This window comes from Cheilinus undulatus, linkage group 3 (genome assembly GCF_018320785.1).
Source record: "Cheilinus undulatus linkage group 3, ASM1832078v1, whole genome shotgun sequence".
Taxonomy (NCBI): Eukaryota; Metazoa; Chordata; class Actinopteri; order Labriformes; family Labridae; genus Cheilinus; species Cheilinus undulatus.
The window spans coordinates 38,252,656-38,269,265 of NC_054867.1; the positions used below are offsets into that span (position 1 = coordinate 38,252,656).

A 16,610-nucleotide genomic window follows, 5' to 3' on the forward strand; every position below is an offset into this window, starting at 1 on the left:
CATGCGTGAGTCCGAGTCTGTGGTCGATCTTCTCCATGCAGGTAGTGGATCGATAGATTATGCTGCCCAGGTAGGTGAACTTTCTACAACTTCCACGCTCTCACCATTCACAGACACAGATTCAATGGCAGGATCCAAGGAATTGATAGGTTGATTGATTGATTGATCCCCACATGCCTGGTTTTTTGGTTCAGCCCAAGACGTGTAGTGCACTTTAAGTATTGTGTGATTTTGGACAAAGCCATAGTCGTATGACAGTCTGAGCAATTCAGTTATGGCGGATATAGTCAACCTCTTTTGCTCTGATTTCCTTTACAAGGAAAATGAACAATATAATTTAAAAAAAAAAACAACAACAACAGCCAGAGCCCTTCTGACACCCAAATTGAGTCAGTAGCTGACAGATTCTGCATTGATGCGCTAAATCTGTTTATGGAGATTAGCTGATGTGTGAAAGAGCCTTCTGAATGCTGTGAGTAATCAACCAATCACAATCAGAATCTGAACCTTTGGCATTAAGCACTACTAACCCAAAGGGATGAGCTTTTAAGGTAGTAAAAATAAGTCAAGGGTAAATTTTAGGGGTAGAATAAAGTCTGTGTACATTATTTAGATTCCAGTCCCTGCGATTGAAAGGGCTGAATACCTCCTTCAGCTTTTCGTCTCTGGAGGATGTTCCTGCAGTGGCACGCAGCATTAGTTGTGTCTGGATGAACTGAGAGTGCTCCCCAGGAAGTACCACTTCTATCAGAGAGTATTCCCCTCCATACGGACCTTTTAGTGAGGAAAAATGAAGCAAGTGGGACTTTAATTAGACCCTGGTACAGGCTACAAACCTCTCTCAGTGCATTTACATGCATGGTTAAGTAAAGCTACAGTTAGCACTTCACTGGGATATTTAACAGGACCATACTCATTGTCCCACACTGTAAACTGAACAAGCTGAAAAAGCTTTTAAGTAGTGGAAATACACCACCATGCCACTCAAGACTTAAGTATCATAATCATTAAATATATAGGTCACATCTTCCTCATCCACTGCAATGTTCCCTTTTGTCTTTCACATTGTTTCATTAATAACACCCAAAGTAAACTAATCTGATTAAATACAAGTACAAACTTACCCGGTAAGTACTCTTCCAAAGAGTCCACATTGAAGTTGGTCCCCACAGGCAGGACTTATCTAACTGAGTCGGTAACTTCCCTCATGGTGCAACAGTGCCTGATGCTCGAAAGGCATTCTGGGAAAACTCTGCAGATTGAGGGATGATTGTCAAATGATATGATTACAATGACAAAAATACTTAGTGACTGAGTACTGTTTACTTAAAACTAAAAATGTGTTCAATCTACTCAGAAAAATAAGGCTGAAATAGCTACATTGGATTTTTGAGTTAACTCAGGATGCCTTCTGGTCACCTCCCTGTGGAGGTCTTCATGGCGTGTCCTACTGGGAGGAGACCCCAGGGCAGACCCAGAACTTGCAGGAGGCATCGTATGTCCCATCAGGCCTGGGAGCACCTCTGATGATTGAGTGGAAGGAACTGGAAAATGTTGCTGGGGAGAGGGACATCTTTACTTTGCCTGTTGCCACCCCGACCTGACCCCAGTTAAGCAAAAAAGGATGGATGGATGGCTGGACAACTTTTTTTTGTTTTTACAACCTTTTACTTTTCAGTCTTACAGTGCAGTATACAAGTACACAGAGAACATCAGTTTAATGATGGAAGTATGTCTGCTACACTAGGTGGCAATAACTTGCCTCCAGCTACACTGTAACACTGAACACTTAATGGTTGTTAAAAATAATTACATGGTTGTGACAACATAAAAATCTTACAGCTATTTGAGCTCTGTTTTTCTGAGTTGATAGAACATATTTTAGCACTCAATCACTCTAAGTATTTTTTGAAATAATACTGAAATTATTTGACAATCATCCCTTAATCTGCATAGTTTTTTCCAGAATGGCTTTGGGCATTAGACACATGTCCCATTGTGGGAAGCAAACACAAACATACAATGGGTGGTGTACTGAACATGAAGAAGACCTCTTTGTTTTGTGTGCACCTTTCGGTCATTGTCACTTGTAGTCAGTTAAGGTGGCCTACCTTTTATGGCATAAATGTTAAGATTAAAGTATGTGATAGAGATAATGGAATATTGCAGTGAATGAGTAACATGAAGCTTTATGAAAAGTACTTAACATGCTGTTTTGAGATAAATTTAAACAGAATGTTAAAATTTCCACTGTGTAGTTTAAGTTAAAACGTTAAGTTAGTCCATCATAAATATACAGAAAACTGGGTTGCTATCATTTAAATGGCTTGGTACCTGCGACTAAACAAATAAAGTTCTTTCAGTTACTTAAAGTCCTTACATCAGTTGCCTCTAATGTTTTTAAATTGGATCAACTCATTAGGAATTACTCAAAAATGTATTTCCACTACTTAAAAACTTTATTAGGATTCTGGCCGACATTGTTAACAAGTTAGCAAGCAGGTAACTGGTTATGAGTTAAAAGGTGAAAGCATGAACATTTTTACAGCTCTGTACATTTCATGCATGTCCTTTACTTCATTTTTGGTACAAGTACAATACACCCTAGTAATCACCCTAGTTTCTGGTGATATTTGAGGGAAGACAAGACGGACAGACTGGGTCCAGCACGAAGGCTGTGGAGCATGCACAAAACCAGTAGTCAAGTCTGGGTCTAAATGAGGCGAGTGTACACATGCAAAGAGCAAATCAGTCTCCAACCCGTTTATCTAGATGTGTTAGTCCAACTTTTAGTCAATCGTACATGTTTTGATGCATTTTAAAAGTCCAGTTTTATGTCTGACTTAAAGAATTAGATATTTTCTAACTGCATGAAAACCTACAGACTGACAACCTCCTAAAGTCCCTGTTCTCTGGGGGAAGTTCTTGCAGTGGAAATGCAGCTTTAGTGGAGCCTGGATGAACGGAGTTGAGCTCTCAGCACTCACGTCTGTGCCTGAGGGCCCTAATTGAGTTTAAAGCTGCGCTAATCACATTTTAATTTCAGCACAGGATCAAATGACACTGTAATTCTGAAAGGTCTGCTCACATAAACCCCATAGATAACTATCAGTGAAATCTGCAGCTGCACTCAGTTCTGTGGAGAGTTGAAGCATCTATCTTCCTAATAATTTGGTTTTATGATCCATGACTTCTCTCACCACTCTCAACATCCTTTATCCCAGTCGCAGAAGGCAGCTGTCTGAGGTGAAAATGCACTCATAAACGCACTGTAATCTACCTGCCAAGCACTATACCACACACAGAGTAAAGAAAAGACAAACTGCTAAACATAGCAGAGCATTTAAGAGCTAAAGAGCGAGATATTTCCCTCAGGAGCTGGTGGAGACCCAGACATATTAGATGTAGGTGCACGTATGTGGTAACCAGAAACAAAAACTCCCAATGACGAGTGATGTTGCTTAGTGTCTGCAGCCTTTAGGCCAGATTATGTAACCTGAGAAAGAGGGAGCAACAAAATCTCTTTATTGCACAGGTAAGGTTCAGCAATAAAACACATCCTTGGTCAATCTCATTCACTCAGTGGGTTTATTGTAGCTACTCTTCTTCATCTGGTGGCTCATGAAAGCTTGTGTTGGGAGACATTAGACAGATTCTTTGGTGTATATGACACTTTTCAGTCAGTTTGCTATCTTAATTACTTCTACGTGCAGTCTTGGCCTGTCATAGAGGAAGGAAAAATATAGATAAAGCAATATATCACCATTGTGACACATGCAATACCATTGATGAATCACTGATGCTGAATATCAGCATTTTAATCAAAATAAAATGTTGTGTTCTAAATAAATGTCTCTACTGATTTGACTCACCGCATTACAACTTCATGACTCCTCACGGTACCACTCAAGACATGAATGAGGCTGATGTGAATTAATGTGATGTTTAATTGGCTAAAGAAGAAGCTGACAGCAGGAGAAAAGAAGAAACAGATAGCAAGATAATGAGAGGATACCGTGAGTACTGTGTGTACTCCCCTCTGGAATATTTTGTCTTGAATGTGCCATGAGTACATGAAAAATGTGATCTTTTGCAAAAGATTTGAAGAGACTGACCAAGCTGCTAACTAGATAACCGGCTAAGACGAGTCAGGCTCAACAGCTTGATATGAAATGCAGTCAGATTAATCACTTTACTGGTGAATATGAAGTGCTGTAAGACCATTCCAGCAGTGTCAGATATATTTAAACATTTAAGGGAACAGCCAGAAGGCATAATTAGATCAAAATTGTGTTATTTAACATACAAACAAACATTTGAATGGCTAAACGAGTTAGCTCAGCTTACTCCAGCTGTTTATATTGCTTTTAATCCATCTGTTTAAAAAAAGTGCACACTCTGAGGCATCATCCATATATTTACAGATATACAGATATCAGTTAACCTGACATGCCAAAAACCTCCCATAGATGGTGTTTGGGAAAGGGCAGAGCCTTTGAAATAAAACTTGGAGGGTGATGGATGAACGTTCTGTCTGGCACATCTTTACAGGCCAATCAGAGCAACAAAACACGTGACGTCGTAGGTGTGTGCCACTACCGAGTAAACTCCATAGAGAACTGCGTAACACGAATCATGGCAACTGTGGACATGTCAGTGCGTGACTTTTGTCGTTTTTGAAAAGAAAACAACTCAATGCTGTTCTTTGTTCTTCTTTTAACGAAGAAATGTCATCAAGTTCTGATAAAACTGACGTTACACCAGCATCCACGCTAATGTCTTCTGCCATAATTGCACCGGCCTCTTCTCGCTGCTTGCTTATGTCATGACTCCGTCGCGCCTGAAAGTACTTCCTCTTACTCCTGATTGGTCACTTTCTTACAGGGCCCAGTCTGTTCAGTTGGGAGCTTTGCAAGATGAATTCGCCAGTGAGAAACACGGAAACGGTCAAATCCATCTGCTTTGCAAGGTTAGATATCAGTCACATACGTCGGTTGGAAAACTCAACTCCCCTCTTTGTCTGTTAGGCTGATCTGAAGTTAGTCTGAGTCAGTGTTTTTAATATGGTGGTGGGTTGTCTTCCACCATATGGCTAACATCAATCAGACTTCATCCAATATTTTATACAGTCTATGACTTAAAATCATCTAGTGTGTGGACAGCCCGAGTCCCAGCCCCTGTGGACAAAACAGTAACCCCTTACTGATCCTGTCTTATATGTGTAAGTAGTCTTTTTTATTTTTTATCTCTTTACCCATAATTTTAGACAAAAAGCTCATTGGTTAAATGTATCACTCACTGTAAATCTGTGCCATGAAAACGTAACATCAGTTGTGGAGCATACTTTAAATTCCCTCACTGACAAACAGCAGCTGTTTCACACATTAAAATAACTATAAATAAATAGTCAGCTTTGTGCTGATGGTCTTTTTGGCCTCATCTCATGAGATGTCACTGTTTCGTTCAGTGAGCAAAGCCTGACATCACTCAGGCTTCAGTCAGTATTTTATAGTCTATGGAATAAATGCCTTCCTTTCAGGAACAGTTTTTCCTCTTATGTTTATCTGATAATTTGATTCTTGATTCATTTGTAACACGTCGATTACTGAGAATTACTTTATTGTATTTCATTATGTATTGTATCATATCACATTGTATTGATTTGAATTATTGTATTGTGTATCACTACCTAGCATGCCAGATAGACTGTTTCTTATGTCCATTGCTTGGGTCTATTTCACATTCATCTGGGAAACCTTCCATACAGAGTGTTTGGAAAGGGTGAGACTTAAAAAAAAAAATCTTGGAAGGTGATCAGACAAAGATTCTGTCACATGCCATGCCATGGGTGAGTACATTATGTAGTTAAAAGGTTAATCTTTGTCTTCTACCAGAAAAATAAACATTTTTGGTGGCAATGGTGCCATTACAGCTCTGTAACCCACTGACCTCCTGGTGACCTTTTCCTTATGCAAAAGGATGAAATGTATTGTTGATAAAGTGATGATTCATGACCAGGAATCTCCACATTATGTTGTATTTTTAAGTTGACTGAATATTTTCCAGCTGTTTGGCTTATTCTGCTCTGCGTGGATTGATGCAGATTGGCATTAGCTGGTACTAAAAATAGACCTGGGGCTCATCTCCAGTGGAGATGGTGCTTCTAGGATGTGCCAGAGCCAGGCATGGGAATTGCAAAGACTGACTAGAGGGAGCAATTTTCTCCGCAGTACGCTTTGCAAGAAAATCGCAACACAGGCAGAGTATGTGCAAATTGGAGGTTAAGTACAATTAAACCCCATCAGTAGCTATCACAATCTCACGTACAAGCAGGCCAGGAGAGGAGTGGAAAGATCTTCTCCGTCATGAAAAGCTTTCAGTGCAGTTCTTTGATCTTCTTGTCATAAAGAAAAGTGGTACAGTTTTGATAAAACTGCCACTGTGCCATAGCCACATCCAAGCTAATTGCTACACCAGCGCCAGCCAGCTTCCAACACAACAAAACCGTTCCTGTAGCTACCATCTGGCATCACATCATTCCGAATCATATCGAATTGCATCACATTGCATCGTATGGTATCATGTATCATATCTGTCATGTATCATTTGTCAAATCCTATCACATCTTATTGAATCATATCAAAGTGCATTATGTATATCATAATAAACCAAGCTGAGTTTCCCTGCAATTTCCACCTATAAAAATAAATAAATCAGACATCTTTTTTTACCAACTGTATAAAACTTGAAGAAATGAAAATAATTTAATTTGCCATCATCAAGGTCACACAGTCTCTCTTTAATGAATCCCTGTAAGAATAAATAAGAAATGCACACCAGCACTTTTGCTTCCCTGAAAGCCAATTAATTGATTCAGACTGCGAGTTCTGGGCTGAATTCTCAAGTCTGATGCTCATTTAAAAGTTCTGGAGGATGTTTTAAATGATTTAAAGCTCATTCTAAAGTTGATGTGTCAGGTTCAAGGCGAAGTTTAGTTTGATTCATCAAAATTCACACAGCAGTTCATTCAGGATTCTCTGATTTCTGACCCTGGAATGAAAACTAGCACATCTAACAAGTCAGACTTCACCTGTTCGCCTTGTTTAGAGGCCCCAGAGAGATTCGATCATCAATTCTGAGCATGCCAACACACCATCTTCCCCGGTCTTTAATCTCTCAGAGTCTCCTTTTGTCTGCCACAGAGGTGCTGCTGAACCATCACTCAGCCACTCAAATCATTGCCTGTGTCACTTAACAAGTCCTGGAAGGAACCTTTCTCCTCCAGCAGACAAATGCAGGGTCAGATGCCGATTGTTTCTATCAGCAGTCACGACGTGAGAGCTTAGCTGTCGCTACTGGGTCCCTGCAGCATGCCAGCTGAGCTCGCGTGCTGGCCTGATATTTTAAATCCTGATAAAATCCGACTGCCGCGCCATTTAAACTCTCAAGAGACATTTTTTATTTCACAAGTTCCTCTGAGAGTATTCCAGAGCTACAAGAGGAAAGCTACAGCGAGTAAAGTACACTCTGAGGACATCTGAACGCCACAGAAAGAAAAACCTTTGTAAGCTCAAAAATAATTACAGTCACAGAGATGAAAACTGCATGCACGCTTTATGATAACAGATGACAAAACAAAAGTAAAAAAGGTGCAGGTAAGATGAATAAGCAAAGAAAATTGCATGCTTCTGTTCCAAGATTTCACCAGTATTGAAGATTACTGCAGATGTGTAGAAGGGAAAACATCAGGAAAGTGCTGCTCTCTTAACTGATGGATTCTACTACATTTCTCTGCATACTGTTTCGAACTGCCATCATCTGTAGGCTACTATAAAGCATGTATTTCCTTTGTCTATCTCACAATACAGCCTTGACAGGAGCAGAAGCACTGCCATCAAACAACTCTTTCACTGTAAGACAGCTAATTCAAGATACTAGAATCAAAATCCGAGATAAAAACAGCCTCATCATCCACAAGACTGCAGATTTGAGCGATATTTATTTCCTTCTTGAGCTGCCTCCAAGCATGCCCAGATCACGTTTTAATAAAGCTGCCAAGATTGGCGCAGGAATGAATGATTTCATGCTGCTCTATAATGCCAACCTGCCATTCCCAAACAAACAGCATCAAAATAAGGTGATAATGAGCCTTCAGTCTGCTTCTGGAAGAAATCCTGCTGCTACAACCAGGATGCACAACGCAGTCACATAGGGATATCTGGCCCAACAGTGCTGCTATGCATCTTAATATGAGCGTGTGTGAGAGTGTGTGTGACAACGGGGTAAGCCGATAGGGATTTTCTGCTGTCTTCATCATCACTTGAAGTCAGCCCTCAGGCCAAATGGGTGTGAAGCTCTCTCTCTCTCTCTCTGTCTCTTTCTGTGTCTCTGGTTCCACATGTAAAGCACAAGCAGAGTTTTAGTTGTGAATAAATGCACTGACAGATTGTATACACATATTTCAGCTTGTATTTGTGTCAGATTCTAAGTGCATGCTTGTGTTTTTATTTATGTGTTTTTGTCGGAGTGTATTCATGACTAGTGTGTATTCACAAAGCAGTGTGGCTGTTGGTGCTTGCTTGCAAACAGCATATGTGTATGTTTAAGTTTGCACATTTCTGTGTGAGCTTGCATTTGTATTTGTTGTGCATGTAAGTGCAGCTGCATGTGGCTGTACAGTGAGAGCAGTGCTACAGGCTTGAATGCATGCATGACTCAGCCACCATGTGTGTCCATTTTTATGAGCATGTTCCTGATCGTATCTGTCATGTTTTTGTCATGTATTTGTCTTGTGTTTGTTGGCGTATGGCAAAGAATTGTTGCTGTGAATGCATGTCCACATATTTTTTTTCTTCCATGTCTTTCAGCATGTTTATATTTGTCACGTGTTTGCAAGTGTATTCAAGTGTATAATAAGAGAGGTGTGGCTGTGGTTGCATGCATATATAGTGTATGTGCATGTTCAGCTTGCATGTGCATGTATGTGTATATGTTTAAGCCTGTGTCTTTATTTGTACAGCTACAGTAGCATAATGGGCTTAAAAGCACGGATATCCATATTAAATGGGCACGTTTCTGCTTAAAAAGCTCAAACAAACAGTCAAAAATATCCCAGTCAGACTTCACTCCTATGAGCTACCTGAGTGTGAAACACTGGAAGGTGCTCTGGTAGAAGACAAATATTTGACACATCAACCTCTTGAAAAAAAAAAAAAAAAATCATAGTTTATTTCTGATTTCAGCCAAAGATTAAGTCTGCTCCAAGATTACTGAGGTCCAGTTGAAGGACTTGAGCTCCCCATGGAAGGAACATGTGGTCCAGAAAGCAAAAGCACTGATAAGGGGCTTTTTCCACCCTGACTTTTAGCTGAACCGATCCAAACCTAAACATGCTAAGTTTACTTTTCCATCGCCGGTTTGGCGGTGCCAGGCAATGCCGAGCAATGCCCAGAACGGCCCTGCTCTGAGCAGGAACAAAGCACGCCCGCCAAGGGCACAGTGGTGACGTCATAGCGGTTAATCATCATTCCAGGACGCCTCGCAGACATGTTCAAGTAGCAACCGCTGCACTAAACTTTAAAATCTCTCGGGACAACAGCATGGACAGGTATGATGTTGGGTGGACAGCTATACCAAACTGTTTTTCTTCTTCTAGCGGAGCAAACAATGCTTACTGGGGCCCATCTATTTAACGACTCAAAAAGTCATCGGCGAGTAGCTCGGTTGTGGTGGAAAAGCAAATCCCCAACTGTGCTGGGCTGCCGTGCCGAGTCAAACCAAGTAAGGCCTAGCTGCTCAGTGTAATGGAAAAGCTCCAGTAGATCAACCTGGCCACCTTCTCTCATCTAGCTTCTCTCTAATGCCTTCTGGGTAATGCTATCGTTCCTCAAGGAAAACAGATATTCAACTCCTTTATTCCTGAAACTATAAGGCTGATCAATGCTGACAGTTGTAATTGATTTATGGTCAGTCAGGAAAACTTTAGGGTTTGTGTATATTGTTTTCTTTAAATAGATTTCAGGTGTTGTATTTAATGAAGCCTAGTGTTAATTCATGCAGGACACAGCAGTCATACACATAGCCATGATCAGCTGATGGCTAGCTGATCCTAACTATTGCCTCCCAGCTCTTTCTCTCAACACAGTGGTGTATTTAAATATGTTACACTTCTCACTAATCCCTGCCTGTAATAATACACCATGCTGCTGCTGGCAAGGCCTAACCTCCTCCACCCCAGCCTCCTCATTTATAGTATAAAGCTTGTTGCACCCTCAGATTCAGATTCTTTCTACTGTGGATTAATTGCTTTTGAACTAATTTTAATCTATCCAATAGCATTGTCACAAATGTATCTATCCATATGGGTGTTTCTAGCTATGCGGCCCCTGGAAAATAAAAGCATGCTGCTTGACTTATCCAGGGAGCATCTTCGTTGCCAAGTAAAACTTAATATCCACTTTGCAATTAAATGGTTAAATGTGTGACGAGAGTGTTCCTGATCTAATATGCTTCTTTATGTTGTGAGTATTTGGATGGATGGTTTGCTCTGGGGAAAAACATTGACATTAGGATTGCAAGAAATGTCAATGAAGGATTTGAATGGTGAATTTACTTCAGGAACCAGAGCTGTCGAAAAAGTGGATGGACACTGCTGAGCTCTATTGGTCTGCATGTGTTTAGTGTGTATGCATGCATTTGTGTGTGTTGTCAAGTGTATTGCAGGAAAATAACTGATGTGATTGCATGCATTTAAACAGTACATGTGCATGTTTGTCTGTGTCTACAAATGCCTGTGTTTATTTGTGCATGCTTGTGCAAAGAGCCTGTCTTCAGTATGACTTTGTGTTTGCAATCTAAGAAGAAGGTTAAGGGTGTACATGCATCGATACAGACAGTAAGCTTTCATTTTTCAGCTTGTTCTTTTTAAAGCTTGTGCTCGACAACCGGATCTGGCAGGATGAGTGCTGGCCCTGATCAGGGCACCTCACCCTGGCTCTACTTCCCCCGTCTTCTGTCAGATCTTTCCTCAGACTTTTCTCCATCTTTCTCTGTTCTCTTTGCTGTTCTTTTTAGGTGCAATGTTGGAACAAGGAATAGTTGCTTTGTGGGGGCAAATAGAGGCCATGTTGTAGGGTAGGTCACATGAGCATTGTCACCACCTTCAGTTTGCATATATAGAGCCTGGATCTGTTGAAGGTAGTGATGCAGTTTGAGCTGTAGGTAAGGATAGGTAAGATAAAGGATGTCAGTGCTGTGTGGTGAAGGGAGGGGGGTGGCTTGAAGCTCACTGTACAGCCTCCCTGAGGTGTCATGAGATCAGTTGTATGAAACACCAGTGAAGGGAGGTTCCCATTTGATAACCCAGGCTATGCCCTGGCTCCTGCAGCCCATTAGCCTGCATGTAGTTGCACTGGGGGGCCCATAAGGGGCCATTTGGTAGAGGAGGTAGTATTGACGTTACCACTTCATTGAGCTTGCATGCATGAAGGCTAGGTCTTTTGAAGGTGGAGATACTATGGCAGCTAAAGGCCATGTTGTGGGTTATGTAACTTGTCAGTAGTGCATGGGGGCATAATTGGGATTAGGGGTCTCTTTACTGAGAACTGATCCTTTCATTAGGGCACAAGTATCTTATGTTTATTTCACATGTGCATATTCATAAACAATCAGTGTTACTGGTGTGAATGCATGGGAGGATACAGGACATGCATGTTACAATTTGCATGCTCATCCGTTCCTTTTTGTATTCTTATGTTTATTGTTTAATTTGTTCTGGGTTTGGGTTTATGTAAATGTTGGGTTTAAGTACATACCATATCTGCCTGTGTGTCTCTTTTTTGTGCATGATTGCATTGTGTGTTTGTCGTGCCAGTGTTCAAAAATGTGTGTGTTTGGCTCAGCCCAGATATGCTTCACATCTAAACAACAGGACCATTTGCATTAAGAGCACCATAATCCCCCACTGTTAACCTCAGCCCCAGGCTAGTATCTATAGGATTGATCAACATTTTATAGCTCAAGCTCATTTTCATTCGGGCTCCACAGCAGTGACAGCAATCATCAGAGACAAAACCAAAATCCATTTACTGGACAGACACAACCCACAGAGCGTGATTATGACTCTCAGGGGGATTTGAAATGCCTGATGATTCAACGGTGCATTAAAGGCTGACTACAAGATACATCAGCTGCTATCAATCAATTGTGCATAATTACTGTGTGCCAGGAAACACCAAAAAATGCAGCAGATCAATACAACAGGGAGATAATGAGGGATGGGATCATAGAGGTGGGGTCTAGATGTAAGTTTTGTCTTTTATATCACAATCCCTGCTAAGCTCAGGATTCTGGACTTTGACTGAATTATCAGAACAAAAGCGATGATTCCTGCAAAATATGAAAACAAGACATGAGTTGCAGTTCTTCAAACTGACCCAGCCTTTTTTTCCTGCAAGGTACAGACTAAATTACAGACTACCTTGAAGCCTGGTTGCTCATTTCTGGCAGCAGCACACACCTGAATGAATGATGCAACATGCTGATGAGGGCACTGATACTGGCTATACTCAGTTTGATCCCTGTCAGATCCTTTTAAGCCTCCAGTCCTGTCTGGCCGGTGTTTGATGTGTATGCCAGATGAAAAGTGTAACCCCTAGCGTTAGCTCCCACCGTCTGCATGGAAAGGTGACAAGAAAAAACAGAAGAGAGGAAGGGATGGTTAGAAATAACTTACCCCGAGGATGACAGTGTCCTCTCTTTGAAACACTGGGATGAACTTATCTCCACGGATGATCTCAGACTTGTTCAAAGGACGGAATCGACACAATACTTTGATATTGCATTCAGCGTTAGCATCAGACATCGTGGGTACAAAAATAATGGACGCGCTTCCCAAAAAATAATGATGAATTTATAATTGTAAAAATAAAAAATATCCTGTGCAAAATTCCTTTTTTTCCCAGCGTCTACAACCACATGCAAAGCGACACTTGCAGACGTTGCATTTGGAAGAATGGAAAACTACGAGTTTTGGGGAGAGACTACAGTCAAATTCAAAAAAAGCAATTCAAAAAAAGAAAAGCAACCCTTTAGAGGGGGTTTCTGGTTTCAAATGCCCTGAAAGCAGACTCAGGTGCAGTTATGAGGAGCAGAACAGGTGAGGAGTTGTAAACGGAGAGTATATTCCAAACTGGTCCTGTCGGTCGCTGTAGTGTCTGGATGGGCTGCAGCCTGCTCAGAAGCATGCCTTGCCTTGCATCACTGTCAGCCGTGCCCCTCTCTCTCTCTCTCACTGGAGGCGGGGCGTGCAAAAGTAGCGACTCAAATCCTCTCTCATCAGCACCAGCGAGCACAGGGACCGAGGAGCACGAAGAGCACTGACTCTGACTCTTAATCCTGCCACCACAAATACAAGCAAAGTTCTTATTCTTGACTTTTGATGGTGTATCTGCACCTGTTTATGTATTTTCAGTCGACTGTAATCTTTAAAGTCCCTATAAAGTGATAAAAAAGATCTTTATTTTAGGTTTGTAGTATAACAGGCAACTATGTTGTGAACGCCAGGCCTAATTTCAGTCATGAAAAACACCTCTAGGTTTATAAAATTATAGCCTCAAAGTCATGAAAAATGAGGCTGCTCTAGGATGGTGAGGGTGTGTTGATTCACTGAGCTGAAGCCACGCCCACTCACAAGAAATAGGATCCACTCAAATTTTAAAAATGCTTATAATCAGAGTGCAGCTGCCTGGTTCTTTGCCAGAGCAGAGATACAGGAATTTGGGATTCATCTTACTGTTTTCTGGCACAAATTTCTCCATTATGATATGTTTAATAACCTGTAGGCCACTGCAGCTGATAGATTTGGGGAAATTATGTCACAATGAACATAAACACAGCATGTTACAAGCTGTTAGCTTTCAGTGAAGACAGTAATATAAGCTAACAACAGACTGCACTGCTCTGTGATTTTGTCTCATTGTAGCATTAGGGGGCGGGGTTATTCCCATCAAGACTGGTGATGTCATGAGCTCCTGTATTTGCCCTGCCTAAATTAAACCAAGCCAGGGAAGAGGTGAGCAAGATTCTAATTGTCTAAATCAAAAAGTCAGTCACACATAGATCTCGTTTCTTTTCACATGTTTACTGCAACCTTTTTTCAACATATCAAGTGTTTTTAGACACAAATTTTGGATTTCACTTTACAGAGACATTAATGAGAACTTTTTTCAGAATCAGATTTGAGTTTTATTGCCAAGTACATTTTTACATACAAGTAATTTGATTTGGTGTTTGGTGCAAAACAAATTAAATAGAAGAAGAAGAAAAATTAACAGAGTTAGTCAAATATTTAGAGGCAATAAACTTAAATAGATTACATTAGGAAAATTCAGTAACAAAGTGAAATATAAAATAAAATATAAACATTGCAAAAGTATTTAAAAGGGGCAAAAACTGAGAAACTGTACAGATGTGCAGGTTGGCTGGTGATTAGGTTATAGTGGAGTTTCCTAAAGGAATATAAAACACAGTATGCAGCTTTAAACAGAAGAGATAACGTCTGGTGTGCATCAGTGTAACCCATAAAGTCTGTATAAACATGCATTATTCTGTCTGGCAGTTCTGGGGCTCAGTGAGAGTCTGCTGGTTGAGGGGGGTTGCTGTTCATGAGGCTTCACCTCACTTGTCCTTATTGCAATGCAGTTTTGCATGACAAACTGGGCAGAAATGTGGAAAGCCCATGATTTTTGCCCTGGGATTTAAAGCTCCTGTGAGGAGCTTTTTACTATGTATGGAAACCACTGAATTAATCCTGATGCCACTGCATCAACCAAGACCATCAGCGAGCAAAGTGAATAATACTTCATGCAAATATTTATTGCCTGTTTCTGCTACCACTAGGTCAGAATCACAGACCAGAAATGACTTTATTTACCTTTTCCACCCAAAGATTTGCAGCTTTTCACAGTTAACTTATGTGTGTATTGGCCACGCAAGCAAGTGCTTTGTCCACAGGGGTCACTGAGATTGACACAAAAGGATAGTTAGTAACGGTAGTCTTTAAAGTACTGCTCTTGATGTTTCTCTCAAGATTCATTAAGCTGGAACTAAGAGTCATATTTTTCATGTGTTTACAGCGTAAGCGTCATAGATGGCCTAAAAATCTCTAAACCAGAATGATATTACAATTTCCAAAAGCTATGTACTGTTCACAAGACTGGCAGTCTAACACCCCTAACAAGGTCAAAATGCAACATTTAATTAAAAAAATAACTGTTTTAACTATTGTTTTGTTTGTTTCACATTAAATGAGTGTTGAGTCCTTGGTATATATTCTATATTATTCAGATTAAACTTCTCAAAGAGCAACAGAATTTATTAGCTTATCAGATGTTTCCACCTGCTAATTATTTCTATGGGTTAAAGGGCTGCTTGCACACATCACATCAGGTGCAGGGCAGTCAAAAAAACAGGGGCAAGGAAAAGAGGATATGCCTTCATACTTGCGCAATGTGACAAAAAAAAGTTGTTGAATCAAGACATTTTGACCAGAGGTCTTCTTCAAGCAAACAGACCTTCATGTTTGTAAGTGGTGGAGACCCCTCCCTCACTTGAAACTCTGACAAAGATTCCTCTTGCTCTAGAGCACGCTGCAGCCCATCCAAGGCAAGTATGAATAAAACCATAGTACTTTAGCTTGTGTTAAATTTTTTATGAGAATAGTGGAATAATCAGTGGCAAACTGCGTATGCACTACTGTTGTACACCCAGATATAAAGACCACTATGACCTGATGAGTCCCTCACATTGAGCTGGATAGTACCATCTCCTGTCTTAGTATGTCTTGTAAATTACAGGGCCAACCGATGATACTTTAAGTCACCATGTTCAATGGTATTATTGGTCATTATTGGAGTTATTGGCTATTAATTGTGGGGGAATCATTGGCGGTCAATAGAAAGTAATAGAAAGTAATAAAACTGACTCCTTCAGACATAATGTCATTGATCATTGAAGCTGTGGTTATTGACTTGCTTGCCAATAGCTGCCACCAAATTACAGGTTAATATATGGTACAAGTTACCATTATTGTTGCATGACTGTCATAGGTGAGTTAAGACCCTTTAGGGGAGCTGAAGCACTCCTTAATTTAATCTCAGGACCCCTATAAAATAATACTGGCATTTCCCAATCTGATCTTTAAAATCCTGACAAATATATGGTAAATATCTTCTTATTACCTGGGAAATTTTAAAAGAAGCGTAGCAATAATCAGCACTATGTCAATCTAATATGCCATAAATCATGTCTGAAAGAGGCAACCCCCCTGAATGTGAAAGAAAAAAAGTCTAATTTTATCAGCTTAAGGTTCCATGAAAAGTAAAACATATCTTTATCGGATGTAGTTGAGCATGGTGATAAAAAATGGCTGAAAATAACAACTAAAGTATTAAAATAAATAATTTTATCTCAAAATTATCTGCAGTAATGTAGGCATTTGCCTTTATATTGACTTCCACAATGGTTAGGCATTAAAAAGAGCTGTAATGTTAATGTGATCAGCCAACAAAGATGATAGCAACTATATTTTATCATGAAAACGAACCACACCA

The 16,610-nt window shown here is 40.3% G+C and overlaps 1 protein-coding gene across 1 annotated transcript in view; it reads right to left on the reverse strand.

Moving 5' to 3' along the window:
* Positions 1-13,198, reverse strand: part of kif5ab (kinesin family member 5A, b) — a 147,937-nt gene extending 134,739 nt beyond the window's left edge. Inside the window, exon 1 of the mRNA XM_041783080.1 lies at positions 12,734-13,198. Coding sequence (XP_041639014.1) covers positions 12,734-12,862 — 129 coding nt within the window. The 5' untranslated portion in view covers positions 12,863-13,198. The remainder of the gene's footprint in view (positions 1-12,733) is intronic.
* Positions 13,199-16,610: the final 3,412 nt, after the last annotated feature.